This window comes from Thermobia domestica, chromosome 18 (genome assembly GCF_964235325.1).
Source record: "Thermobia domestica chromosome 18, izTheDome1.hap1.1, whole genome shotgun sequence".
NCBI lineage: Eukaryota > Metazoa > Arthropoda > Insecta > Zygentoma > Lepismatidae > Thermobia > Thermobia domestica.
Window position 1 is genome coordinate 180,416,707 of NC_137471.1, and position 14,804 is coordinate 180,431,510.

The window sequence follows — 14,804 nt, forward strand, 5'->3', positions numbered from 1 at the left end:
CTTAGCTAACTGCGTCCAGTTTCTACTTTGTATTCCAAGCTCTGCGAGATCCATCTTAATATTGTCCACCCATCTGCGCCTAGGTCTTCCTAATGGTCGTTTTCCGATTGGTCTTCCAGTCAAGACTTTGAAAGCGTTTCTACTTTCTTCCATTCTAGCTACATGACACGCCCACCTAAACCTCCTAGACTTAACGACCCTAACGATGTTGGGTAGACCATATAAATTATGTAGTTCCTCGTTATGAAGTTTCCGCCATTCCCCATTCCTGTTCCTCTTGGGTCCGAATATTCGTTTCAGGATCTTGTTCTCAAATACTTTCAGTCTATGTTCTTCCCTCAGGGTAAGCGACCATGTTTCGCATCCATATAGAACAACAGGCATAAACTGTTTTGAGTTGTATCATTCTTCTAGCCGGTGTGCGTTATGTTATGGCAACTTTGTTCGTAGGAACCCTGGCAAAATATTGTGAAAGAAGAATATGAGGAAGTCAGTTTCAGTTGGAAGAAATCAGCCTCTGTTGGATTCTTTGCAAATGGATTCCGAAAATGATTTTGTTGAATTGTGATTTTCTATTATTGATTATTATGAGTAGTGAAATATTGAAAGCAACATATTGCAAAACAGGTAGGAAACAAAGTTTGTTATTAACGAGCTTGCATTGTTTCAATGTTATTGTATTTCAACTTAGGTTGTAATGAATCGAAGCAAAGTTTGCAAATAAGTCATATGTAGATAGTAGAAACCTTACATCTAGTATTTCATTGCATTTTATGTTTGTTGTAAACAACATTGGTTTCAAAGATGTGAAGGATTTTGTTGTTTATATAGCGTCGACACCTCCCATATTAAGTGTCGAGTTTTCTCTCAAGACTTTCAAAATCTACTGATCCGCACCATTGAGCCTATGTGTTGATGCATTTGCAAGTACTGCATTCACGGGCAAGATTTTGTGTTTTATAGCTAGGACAAGGATTATTGTCAAGTGTTATCGCTTTTGCAGAATAAAATTATCGGAACTCCCAGAGTAGTGTCGAGCTGTTTCTTAACGTGTCGAAATGTCCCTAAATGATCCTCTTAAAATCAATTTGTCGCGTTCTGTCATTCTCTTACATAACTCGCAGATTTAGAAGAAATTACTCTACGAGAATTTATAAAAAACAATCACTCTTTCTTTAGGATTAGTTACAGTATCTAAAACAACTTAAATCAATAATCCTATCTAATTTTCGTTACTGAATTCTCTATACCTGTGTGTTTGTCCTTCTGTCTGTTATTTAGGATTTTTCAATTTTGAGCCCTGCATTCAATACAGTATCAAAAACTATCTGGGAAATCGATTAAATTTGTCGCGTCACTCTTACCGTCCAAGAGATATTGGCCAAAAAATGGCCGATTTCCGGAGACTGAAGGAGCCATATCTCGGGAACCGTAAGTCATAGAGAGATCGTATTGGTTTTGGTCAATATGTAAGAGGATGGAAAATATTTTGGTACCAAATAGTAACCTGTGACCACTGTCCAATTGACCCCCACTGCCCAGATATTGGCCAAAAAAGTTCGAATTTCGGGAGATTTAAGGAGCCATACGGAACTGTAAGACATAGAGAGATTATATTTTGCGAATTTTTGCAAGAAGCAGAACAAGATATACTTTTACATCAAGATACAATCACAGTTATCCTTCCCTCTTCATCTCTCCATTCTTTTTAAGTTCGTTCTGGCAATGCTCTTGGAGCATTCTCAACTGATTCTTGTTGGATACAGTGTTGGTAATTTATTGCTTTATTGTTTCACAGGATTGTAGGAGTGTATTTATTTACGATTTTAATAAATGCACACAAACGAAAAGTCAAATAAATGGAGCTTCATATACAATTACTGATTTCTTGTCAATATAGCATGAATATTTCTTAAAACATGCGACTGTCATTGGTCAAATACATGATTCAATAAAGTTACATACTCCAAATATAATACTAATACCAGTGTGCGAATTAGATAATTATATTGAGGGGGATAAAATTAGGCCAACAGGACATAAAATCTGAAGCTGCAAATTTAAAAATGAAACAATAATGCCTTACCCCATATATATATATATATATATATATATATATATATAATGACATCTGTAATAAGTAACAGATTTATTAATTTAATAAATATACTGACAATAACTATGTACGTATATATTGTCTGACATATACACACCCCACCGAACCTTTCTGAACGTGTTTAAATGTTTAAATGTACTCACTCTTGTCCCCGTAGCTCTCTAAGGTTTATTTAGTTAATTACTCGGCGATAGCCATTATCACAAGCATATGTTATTTTTTCCACTCATATTGAAATCTTCCACTTTGCGTTATTACATACAGGTTGCAAAAAAAAAAAAAAAAAAAAAACTTTAGTCTTATGAAAACCACTAAAATTATCAGTTAAACCGGAAATACTTTTTTTGTTTTAAAAAATAGATATTAGCATTAACAAATGCTGAAACAAATCTTGAATTATGCGCTTATTCACCTAAAAATCACCTTCACTAACATGTCTGCTCACTAGAAGCGTATCCCCAGCGTGTATGTTAACATATAATTACGAGAAAATACCTATAGGTCTATCTGAGATTTTGAGTAAGTTTTACAGTTTCAAAAGTTCATTTCCGTAAACTGTAAAAGGCAGTGATTACTATGCTAATTATCACAAATTAAATGCAACTTTTGAGATGCATACATATAAACTATTAGGGAATGAAGACCATGTGCTAACAAAGAATACACTGGAAAATGAATAACACGTTATAACAAAACTTAAAATAAGATGATAATCGATACAAATGTAGAGGATGAATATGACATGTCCAAACTTCGGCAAGTATGCTGGAAGAAGCTATTTATTTACTCTTCTTGGCCAACCGCTAAGAACATTTATAAATCTATATGTGGTTTTGTTATACGCAATTAGTACATTCAAATTCACGAACGATGACGAACTGAAAGGTACGAAGGTAAGAATTGCAAGTAACAAACGTAGTCATAATAATATAGTTCAACCAAACAACGTTGAAAATAGCGGGTAATTATGAGGTAAATAGAAAAATAGCGGGTAAGTAGAAATGACCAAAAATGAATAGTTTACATAGATCATTTCGAAATACAGCTAGAAGATTAAACTTCCAAGAAATGATAAAAATCAGTGAAATTTGGAGTTATACTGAGCATAGCTTGGGGGGGGGGAAGCGAGCATCCCCGATGGGGATACTTCAGCTAACTTCTTTGGGGGGAACAAAATGAGATTGAGGGGGAAAATCCCCCTCATCCCCCCCGGTAATTCGCACCCTGACTAATACCAATAATAATAATAATAATAATAATAATAATAATAATAATAATATAGGCTGATATTTAGTATCTCCTCCAATCTTGCACATATAAGATTTACAGTGTGTTACTTACTTTACAAAATATAGCTGAGCTAGGGACAGCTAGCGAAGGGAGTTAGAAGTCCCCAGGGCCTTTGTACTTCTACCTTTATCACAATTTAGGAAAAAAAAAAACAAAAAAAACAAGGTACTCGGTTTTGGAACCATGAAACAAGTTGGGGGAGATACTAAATGCCATCCATAATGTACTACCATGAGCAAAATAAATGACGCGTCTCTTTATTTTGAAGTTTTTTGAAAATATCTCCGTTTTCTTTATATGTTCGAAATTTCGGAAGGTTTCCCCAGCAGGAAACGTTAATAACAAGCCCGTTTTAAATATTTGTGTTAGATATTAGTTTAAAATAAATAAATTAGAAGCAAAAAACATTAAATCGACCGAAATTACGAGAATTACCAACTCTGCTAAAGTGGGAAATTTTCAAGAACTCGAGGGAATTCTACAGTTCAACACGAAGCAACGACATCTATGTCATTGAGAGAAATGCGGATTAAATCTACAAACGAAACTTTCAACGAAACATTTCTAATATGTCTTATTACATGCATTATCTGAAAACTTCAAATATATGAATCTATGCCAAGTATTAGCGTTTAGATAGAGCAAATAGTTGAAATTACCTATGGAAAAGGACGAATTGGTAGCACGATCGTAATGAAAAATCATCTTTACCGTATAACATGTTCAGTTTGCGTAAGAAAACAAATAGCTCAATTAGTTAAAGCAACGAGTATGTATGCCGAAGGTAGCTGGTTCGAATCCCCACAGAGGTGCAACTATCATTTTTATTACTGTGGTTATTTTATTTATTTTTTATGTGGGAAAGAATCAAATTGTAACATATGTGTAAAACTCATGACAATACCAAAAAAGAAAAAATGTCGCACTTGCATTAGTGTCTCTAATTTTTGTTTGCAAACAGTTACGTAATTATTTTCCCTGTGCTCACTGCTCACAATATGCTCGCTGGTGTATAACGAATGCTTTCCAGTAAACGTTAATTCTAATTTGGAGATTTTTATAAAGTTTCACAATGTTTATCATTAAATAATCTTCTATCTACTTGTTTGGACATTTTGATAACAAATTTCGCCAATTAAATGTTTAATTTTCCCTAGATGTTTCATTACGGAAGAGTTTTACAATGTATTTGTTTAAAATTGAAATTGTTTTGAATTTACTCCATGAGGTAAGTAGCCCGAAGGAGGAGAACTGAAGTAGCTGATATTCTACGTAAAAGCAACCTATTATAGAATGATGACGCTTCTTACCTTCAGCACATAATCTTTACATTAGAGAGTCAGAGAGAAAAATCCTGTTTTTTCCTCTCCTATGACCACCCATCTTAAACCACCTCTACATACCATGGTTCGTCTTACACAATTTCGGTGCTCCAAAGACATTCATATAATAATAATAATAATAATAATAATAATAATAATAATAATAATAATAATAATAATAATAATAATAATAATAATAATAATAATAATCCTGAATATGCCATACAGTGGCGGCGATTGGACGTTAAAAGTGGGGGGGGCAAGACATGATCTGAATATTTGTATATCACTGTTAGTTTCCCTGGTTGTTTCCAACACTTTGTTTGACGAAAGGTTGTATAACTAATAGGATACTATCTTTTTCAGTTAAAATACCGTATATCGTATTTTTATATTTTATTAAATAAATTGACAAGAGCAACAGAAGTAGGCACTAGCCCTTTGTATTCTTAAACAACAAAGGTGTAAGAAGAGATTTGATTACTTGCTCATGAACATCTTAAAATTCTGGGGGTCGCGGTGGCTCAGTGGTAGATCGTTCACCTCAATGCATGGGGTTCCTGGTCCAAACCCTGCTCCCGCCAAGTGGATCTTGTGGCGGACAAACACCTTGTGCGTAGGTTTTCTCGGGTTCTCCCGTTTCCTCCCACTTTCTTCATTCCACCATTTCATTTACAGTATTTATCATCTTCACCGTCTCCTTTAGCCTAGCCGGCATAAGCGTGGGACATAAAACTCAAAACTTTCATTTCATTTCTTTCTCTTAACATTCTGTCTAGAAAATTGTGTAATCAGATTATTTAATAACAAATTTACAAAACAAATGAATAGAAAGGATAATATTAATCATAGTAATGAATAATGAGGTATGCTATGTAGAAGTAATATTGAAACTGGGGATTAATGAACAACTTAATTTTTAATTCCACATATGCTTTTAAATGAATGTTATTACTCTTGGAAAATGAAAGCCAGTAAATACAACAAACATTTGCTACGACATTTAAAGCAATACATGTATATGCTTGTGCAGCTTCTCGGAACATGTTCGTTGCCATTAGGTGCAGTTTTAACTCACTTGGAATACATCAAAACACAACCACACTTAGAATCATTTCACACTCCAGTTATACAAAATAATTCTAAAACCTAGAATTATATTGAATTTACTAAATCTAATTGTGTATAAACTCGTACACCCCTAAACACACCACTTCACTCGTATATTACACTACAAAACAATGGAAAAGGTAGAAGTTGTTTCTTATTACGCTCTTTTTAATCAATTCCCTACTTTAGAAAGAAGAAAAGACATTTTAGGAACTGTCAATTTTTCTGCAATTAAAGAATTCCTTGTGAAATACTTTTTTTTTTTTTCAAATGTTCTCTCAATTAGTTTCAAAGCGGCTGACTAACATATCGAGCCGTTGTAAGAAGGTTGTATAGAAGCAAAACCTTCTAAATTCGTTTTTGAATTTTGGCTGGGAACGAAGAAAAAGTTACGCCCTCATGTTTTCAGAATTTCTTAACAACTTTTTTGTTTAGTTGTTGATTTCACTCATTTGTATTATTGATCACTAAACAAAAAAATGTTCAACAATTCTGAAGCATAAGGGCGTCTTTTCTTCGTTTCCTGACAAAATTGAATAATGGATTTATCAGGTTTTGCTTCTATACCACTGAATTGAAAATATGCTGGAATTATTGTGCTTCAATAGGTTAATTTTGGGGATGTTTTCCGTGGCAATTAAAACGCAATTCCTGTTGCTTTCTTAACTTCACGGGAAAACAACCAATATATACTCACGCAATGACAAATATTATATAGCACCATTTTTTCTATGAGACCGTAATACATACAAAAACATTACATTTCCAAATGAAACTATACACATTAATGGGTTACTTCAAAAAAGTGGGGGGACAAATGCCCCTTTGCCCCCCCCTAATGCCGCCCATGATACCATACTTACCTAATGTAGTAACCTTAGACATCTTAGTTTAAAATGCTTTCTTTTGTAATAATTTGAGCAACCATGTGGGAGGCGGCACGACGGTTTTTTGCCCCTCTCATTTCCTCCCAACAGACAAGGACAACGTTACTGACAAACAGGGACAACGTTACGTAATTTCTGATAAGCAGGGCAGACAAAATGAATAAGAAAATATATTTATATCACCCTCTCCCCGTTCATGATTGGAATATCACGTAGCATTTTTAATTCTACTGAAGATAACCCTGTGCGTTTAGGGGTAAGTAACTAAAGAGATACCTAATACATAGCTCCCCTTGATTGTAATATTACCGCTTCTTTATTTGTTCGAGGGAGCTCCTACACAACCGAGGGTGACAGAAAGAATAGGAAAAGTGTCTGTTGATTCTAGTGGCTGATCCAGCACGGATTCCTGAGTGGGGGGGAAGCGGTGAAGTGAAGGATTCTTTTGTTGATATGAAGCTGTCACAAATTACCACTTAACTAAACTAAACATAATGGTGTGGTTAACCGGAATCCAGTCAGTTCAAATTGATGTAAAAGTTTAATTTTTTACTTCATATTAAAGTTTTGGTTTCAAATGAGAATTTCAGTCCGAGTGGTCAATGATCAAATCTTGGGGGGCTTTTCGGTGTAGAGGCTATGACCCCCTTATGGGAAAAGGCAAAAATATTAAAATTCTTAAAACTTTCGAAGTTTTCGTGTATTTTAAAGGAACTTTTGGCTTCATATTCAAGTGTTTGTTCCAAATGACAATTCCAGTCCGAGTAGACAATGATCAATTCTCGGGGGACTCTGCAATGTAGGAAAAATAATGACGTCTATATCGTGATCCTGTTGGTGACATCACGAGTCATGACGTGAATATAGCACAAAATAAACGATAAACGCTGTCGGCTCTCGTAGCTGAGTGAGCTAGCGCAGCATGCTAGCAAGGAAGATTGGTTTTGGCGTGGGTTCAAATCCTGACTAGGGACGATTATTTTTATTATTTTTAAAAAAAGTTTATAACACTTCTTTCGTTTAAAAAAAAAGATTTAAAATAATATTCAAAAAGTGATTTAACAATTATTTTTTTTTATTTTCGTTAAAATAAGTTGTACTATACAGTTCCACAGATCCATAGCGAAGTTAGTAATAAAAATAGTAGTAGTAGAAACGGGTTACAATGCAATTCAGCATTCATTTGTTTCCGTGCGATGTTGCCAAACGTAACTCGCTTACAATGCTTTCTGGCTAGGCCTTAGTGTGTTTCGAAAATATGCTCGTGTTCGGGATGAAGTTCCAAGGTTAAGCATTGACTATAAGTTTTTGCTATTAATATACCTTCTAACAATATTGGCAGTGGACAAAAGTTGGACCGTGTTGAAGCTTTTTGCTCCTAATTTAGTTATTTTACTTTATTATTTAACGAATATATTGAAAATATCTTTGTCAGCAAGCACGTATGCAGGAATTTATTTCGGGAGGGGTCCAAAGTTATCTGGGGGTCCGACTTCAATATTAGGATAAATTATAATATTTTTTTAAAAAAATAACCCCCAAAATTAGGTTAAATTTACAGAAAAGTTGGGATTTCAGAGGGGGTCTGGACCCCCTGAACCCACCCCTAAATGCGTCCTTGTTTTTCAGTAATGTTTCCTCATTTTGAAACCCTCAGAAACTTCGAATATATAAAGGAAAACGAGTTATTTTCGATAAAGTAGCACTTCAAGGAGACGCGATATTTTTTATTGCACATGGTGGTACCCCAACTTAACAAGGGCAAGAATTCCTTTACTTTGGTTCTCTGCAATTGCGCTGTATCGAAAGGTTAGGTTTGTAATATATACTCCTAAGAACAAACGTGTTTGCCAGAGAACCGTGATACTGAACAGAGCTCCACAGAAATGCATGCTGAACTTTCGTTATAGCTACCCTTTGGTGTTTTTTGCCCTCAAGGTCAATCGAGTGATGATTCAGTTCAGTCCCTGTTCTTAAGCTGTGTTGGTATTACTTCGAATAGTTTTGACGTGTGTTTTCCAACCACCATATCAACAGACAATCAGGGCAAATCATAGCATACAATACATTTAAGCAAGTATATATGTCGCGAAATTATTTCACACATTATCCAAAGACACTTAATATATGAATCCATACATTTATTTATATAGGTAAAGCAAAGAGTGGAAATTACCTATCGAAAGAATAAATTAACAGCACGATCATAATGAAAAGCATGCCTCGTAATATAACAGACTTCTTTCGCGTAAGAAATCGAAACTCAGTTGGTCAGAGCAACTAGTCTGTACGAATTAGGTTGTTAGTTGGAGCCTAATACGAGTAAGAGTTTTTTTTACTATTGTTTTTCTCTTTTTTATGTGAGGAAAAATCAAATTGTAACATCGCGATATCAAATGTATTTGGTTAGGTAACTTTGTCTTAGCTAAACTTTAACTGTCGAAATTATTTTACTAACCCATCAGTTACTGAACATTTCAAACACCAGTCGCATAACATGAAGGTTAACCTCACGTCCGCAGCCCTTAGTTATGCGTCCATACTTTCATGGCCGGACCTTGGGCGGGGCAAGAGTCAGAGGGACGCCAAAACGAGCCTCAAAAAGTAAATTTTATAATGTGTTTCCTACTGACTTTTTTGGTTTATATTCTTGTAAAGTAGCGGCAATTACATAATCTTTTTCCATTTCACCATGGAAGAAGAGTTTCATAGCACTAAGGGGACTGTCAAATTGAGAGATGGCATGTAGAATAAAGAGTGGAGGGGGAGTAAGTATTGTTTGTTTCTTTGCTTGAGTTTAGCGTTCCACAGTTATGCCTTAATGGCCAAAGGAGATGTGGATACTGATTATAGTGAAATCCGAACCACGTTTATCGTTCAACAGTAACCCACTGGGAATTGGACCCGGGACCACAGAAGGCAGGCATGCTAGCCACTAGACCAAGCTGGAGGGGGGGGCGTTGTTCGTATTGTTTATAGCAGGCCATATTTTTTGTGAAGTTTTCCTAGGTAATGAATGTCTTTCTGAAAAAATGGGTTTAAACTATTAAAAACGCTAGGATAAATGTAAAATATAGGCTAATACTAGGGGGGAGAGCGCCATAAAGTCACTTTGCCCAGGTGAAAATTTGGCCTGGTCCGTCCCTGCGTACTTTCTATATGTTTTTTGACTTTGCAGCTTGTGCGGTCCCCACGCCACAGGGTTGTGGGGGCGCCATTTACGCCAATAATAATAATAATTATTATTATTATTATATGAATATCTTTGGAGAGACGAAATTATGTGACACGAATCATTACATGTAGAGCTTTAAGATGAGTGGTCAAAGGGGAGGGAAAAAAAAGGATTTTTCTCACTGACTCTCTAACGTAAAGATTATGTGCTGAAGGTAAGAAGCGTCATCAATCTAAAATTGGTTCCTTTTACGTAGAATATCAGCTACTTCAGTTCTCCTCCTCCGGGCTACTTACCTCGTGGGGTAAATTCAAAACAATTTCAATTCAAGACAAATACACTGTAAAACTTTTCCGTAATGAAACATCTACTGAAAATTAAACATTTAATAGGGAAATCTGGTATCAGTGTCCAAACAAGTAGATAGAAGACTATTTAATGATAAACATTGTGAAACTTTATAAAAATCTCCAAATTAGAATTAGCTTTTACTGGGAAACATTCATTATGCACCAGCGAGCATATTGTGAGCAGTGAGCACAGGGAAAATAATTACGTAACTGTTTACAAACAAAACTTAGGGACACTAATGCAAGTGCGACAACATTTTTTCTTTTTTTTTTTTTGTATCGTCATGAGTTTTACACATATGTTACAATTTGATTCTTTCCCACATAAAAAATAAATAAAATAACCACAGTAATAAAAATGATAGTTGCACCTCTGTGGGGATTCGAACCAGCTACCTTCGGCATACAGACTCGTTGCTTTAACTAACTGAGCTATTTGTTTTCTCACGCAAATTGAACATGTTATACGGTAAAGATGATTTTTCATTACGATCGTGCTACCAATTCGTCCTTTTCCATAGGCAATTTCCACTATATGCTCTATCTATACGTTAATACTTAGTATAGATTCATATATTTGGAGTTTGCAGATAATGCACGTAATAAGACATATTAGAAATGTTTCGTTAAAAGTTTCGTTTGTAGAATTAATCCACATTTCTCTCAATGACATAGATGTCGCTGCTTCGTGTTGAACTGCAGAATTCCCTCGCGTTCTTGAAAATTTCCCACTTTAGCAGAGTTGGTAATTCCCGTAATTTCAGTCGATTTAATGTTTTTCGCTTCTAATTTATTTATTTTAAACTAATATCTAACACAAATATTTAAAACGGGCTTGTTATTAACGTTTCCTGCTGGGGAAACTTTCCGAAATTTCGAACATATAAAGAAAACGGAGATATTTTCAAAAAACTTCAAAATAAAGAGACGCGTCATTTATTTTGCTCATGGTAGTACATACGTATTTACTATATGTACAGCGGGGGACACTTCTAAATGGTACAGCCATATGGAGATTTACGGCTAAGGTGTACCATTTAGAAGTGTCCCCCGCTGTACAATATATTATTAATGGTTTCATATGCTATTCTAAAAAACGCTTGCTGTTAAAGTTATTAGGGTTTTAAAGCCCGCCTGTCTGAAGAAGGTCATCGGCACCCCTGCAAAAACTTCGTTCACGCCACTGTCTAAAATATTCCGGAGGGAAGACTGTGCTGTAGCTCAATATAATCTGACATTTCAGACAGTAGAAAGAGTTCATTCAAAGTCCAGTGAGACGCATTTTTAGTTACTAGATGAATTTTTGTAAATTATATTCTTACATACATAATTATTGAATTGAACTTGTGCGACACGTGATTCTACTCTACGAAATAAATAATAAAAAAACAAAAAGCAATTGTGATAACTTGATACTAAAACGATTATAGAAATGTAACGTAGATGCATCTCGAACTCATTACTTTTAAAATGAAATGAAATCCTTAACGTCTCACGTTATGCCGGCTAGGCTAAAGGAGACGGTGATGATGATGATAAATGAAGGAATTGGTAGAATGAATAAAATGGTAAGAAACGGGAGAACCCCGAGAAAACCGACACACACGGTGTTTGTCCACCAGAAAGTTCACTTGGCGCGATCTAGGATCGAACCAAGGAGCCCATTCACCAGAGGTGAACGCTCTAGCAATGAGCCACCGCAGCCCCCCCCCCACAAGACTTTTGATTTACGATCTACTTAGTTTCTAAAACGTTTGCGGACTGTATGCTTGAGTGCAAAAGCACTCACGTTTGCTGCAAGGGGTCTCTAGTTCGATCTCACAAAGTGTGGGTTTGTGCTAGACTACATCGCGTAAGTAGAATTTCACGGATTTTATTTATTTTGCTTAGCATTCTTTCTCCACCAACTGTATCATGAACTGGGCTGCGGTGGCTCAGCGGCAGAGCGTTCACCTCTGGTGCATGGGGTTCTTAGTTCAATCTCAGATTGCGCCAAGTGAGTTTTGTGATGGACAAACACCATGTGAGTGGGTTTCCTCGGGGTTCCCCCATTCCCTCCCACTTTATTCATTATACCGCTGTATTCATTTCTCATAATCACCATCTCCTTTAACCTAGCCGGCATAATCGTAGGACGTAAAGCTTAAATATTTCATTTACTTTTTTTTTAATGATTTCTAAAAATATATAATTACTTTTAGCTTGAGGGCGTAATCATAGGGCAAACTCAAAGATTTTATTCCATTTTTGTTTCTAAAATGTAGAAATATAGAATCGATGCTGTCGTCAATCAATCAGTTAATAAATAAAATTGAGAAATTAGTAAATCATGAACATTATGTATTCATCGACTTTAAAGCTGAAGTGGTAGACCCTGGTTCGATTCCCGGCGGCGTTCATGTGGTTCGTATTCCATGTTGATGAGTAGGTCCCGTCCCATATAGGCTCGCTATTGAAAGGGACGTTAAACTCAAAATCAACTGAACTTTAAAGTTGAACTTTCTCAAAGCATGTCTCACTCAAATAAGGGGGTTATTTAGAATCAAGACATTAGGAATTTATCATAATACAATTTTTATTGTGTTAAATTGATTTCCTTTTCGTGTTTTCAATCGAAATACAGACTAGTTCAAAGTGTTACATTAATCATTTTCAGGTTGAAGGTTTTGTTTAGTTTGCTTTGGAGTGTCACATCCCAGAAGCTTTCCCGTCAGGAGCAACGAAGGACTTTAACGAAATGAATGAAAAATAGAAGATAAATTCTAGCTTAGTGTTTTCCTTATTACAACCTTTGTAGTAATGCGGTTTGGGATTGACCACGCAACCCTTTGCATCGAAAGTAAGATATCTGAGCCACTGTGCTGTCAGAGGAATCTTATTTAATACATAACAATCGATAATATTATCAAAGTATAAATCGTAGAAAGTAAATTAATCAGCATAGACTCTAAGCAGCTTACAGAGAATCAAAGCTTTCTCTTGTGCTGAAGAAATTTTCATCCGATAAAGAGGGAACAAAATTATGAAAGAAAATTTGTTTATATTTGAAAGCGCTACGTTGTGAAACGATTCGTGTTCATTGAGTAGAAAAGAGCCCCTCCCACCTGGGCCGAGACGAAAACTGTTCTAAAGGGGGGAATCGTCAACCCCCTTTGCCCCTCTGCATTGCAGGGACAATCTAGACCTCTAAACCTAGAAGCAATGTCATGTCACTCGATGCAAACAGAATACAATGCATGAACAGAGATATGTGCAAATGAAGAAATTCGTTGGCCGCTTACCTTGTTCATTCCATTTCCCATGGTGGCGGGTTTGGCTTCGGCACATCACACAGTTCACCTCACATCCCGACAACCGCTGGCGATAGACTGAAATGTACTCACTCAGAGTTTTCTCACCAGGCGTCGCCACCGGAGGCGCACAGGGATCGATACAAACTTCCTGTCCAAGAGTGTCTGTGTGGATAAGAAAGGGGGCTGCTACTACAACACTCGTAGTAGTTCTTTTGAATTTTTGAAACAAATAACAATACTTGCCGCTGCTAAGATATTTAGTTTCGTAGAATAGAATTATCCAAATCAAATGTTTGCAACACCATTCCACACATATATTTCTAAAAGGCTTTTCTCATGTTTTGTGTAAGATAAAAAGTGTGTCAAGGTCGGAGCGTTAGTGATAATTACAGGTGAGACACAGGTCAATAGCTAGGGGCTGGCCAAGGGTCGTGAGGGCCCCTAGAACATTAATTTGTTTGCTTAATATATATATAATTTTCGAAAAATAAAGATAACCAATTCTTATACCTTACTTCATTGCACATAATAATAATAAATAAACAAAACAAAATTTTTAAGAATGATCAAAAAAAAAAAAAAAAAAAAAAATGGATGAAAAGATTGCAATCTTGGCAAAGAATTTTAGGAATGATCCAAAAAAATACATCAAAGGATTAGGATCTTGGCCAATAATTACTTTTTGGATCAGGACCATAAAATTTTTGAACGGCCCCTAAATCAAGTTTTAGTACAGTGTGTCTGTATAGTTGCGCAACCCAAAGTTTGATAGCGTATATCTTTTGATCTAAGAATAAAGATTTGAGACTTGAAACAAATGTAAATATGTTCTATGTAGATATTTTCGAGGTCATGACCGATGTTAGAATTTGTAACGTTTTTGTGTAGTATCGAAAGCGTAATATAAAGAATATACAAAATGAAGAAAACCAATATTCAATTGCAGAAAACTGACTTCTTGCGGGCGAATCTCTGTGTATATGTGCAGTATGCATCAACATTTATCCATTGGTGCGAAAATGTGACAAAGTTGATACAGTGTTGCAATGTAAAAAGGCTATTTAATGCAAGTCAGTAAAATGGGTGCTTTTTGACAGAAACACGGCCCTTGCAAACACTGTTGTCGCAAAATTACTGCAACAAGTGTGTTTTAAGGTAATTAATTCAAACCTGAATTTTTATGCAAACAATTATGATAAAAAAAAAATACTCACGAACAGCTGCCAACCCCAGAATCCTCGTGGAAAGGGAAGGGCATTTT

At 35.6% G+C, this 14,804-nt stretch overlaps 1 protein-coding gene across 1 annotated transcript in view; it reads right to left on the bottom strand.

Annotated features, from left to right (window-relative positions):
• LOC145676018 (dual specificity protein phosphatase 22-like) overlaps positions 1 to 13,691 on the bottom strand; it is a 431,106-nt gene extending 417,415 nt beyond the window's left edge. Inside the window, exon 1 of the mRNA XM_081746858.1 lies at positions 13,532 to 13,691. Coding sequence (XP_081602984.1) covers positions 13,532 to 13,552 — 21 coding nt within the window. The 5' untranslated portion in view covers positions 13,553 to 13,691. The remainder of the gene's footprint in view (positions 1 to 13,531) is intronic.
• Positions 13,692 to 14,804: the final 1,113 nt, after the last annotated feature.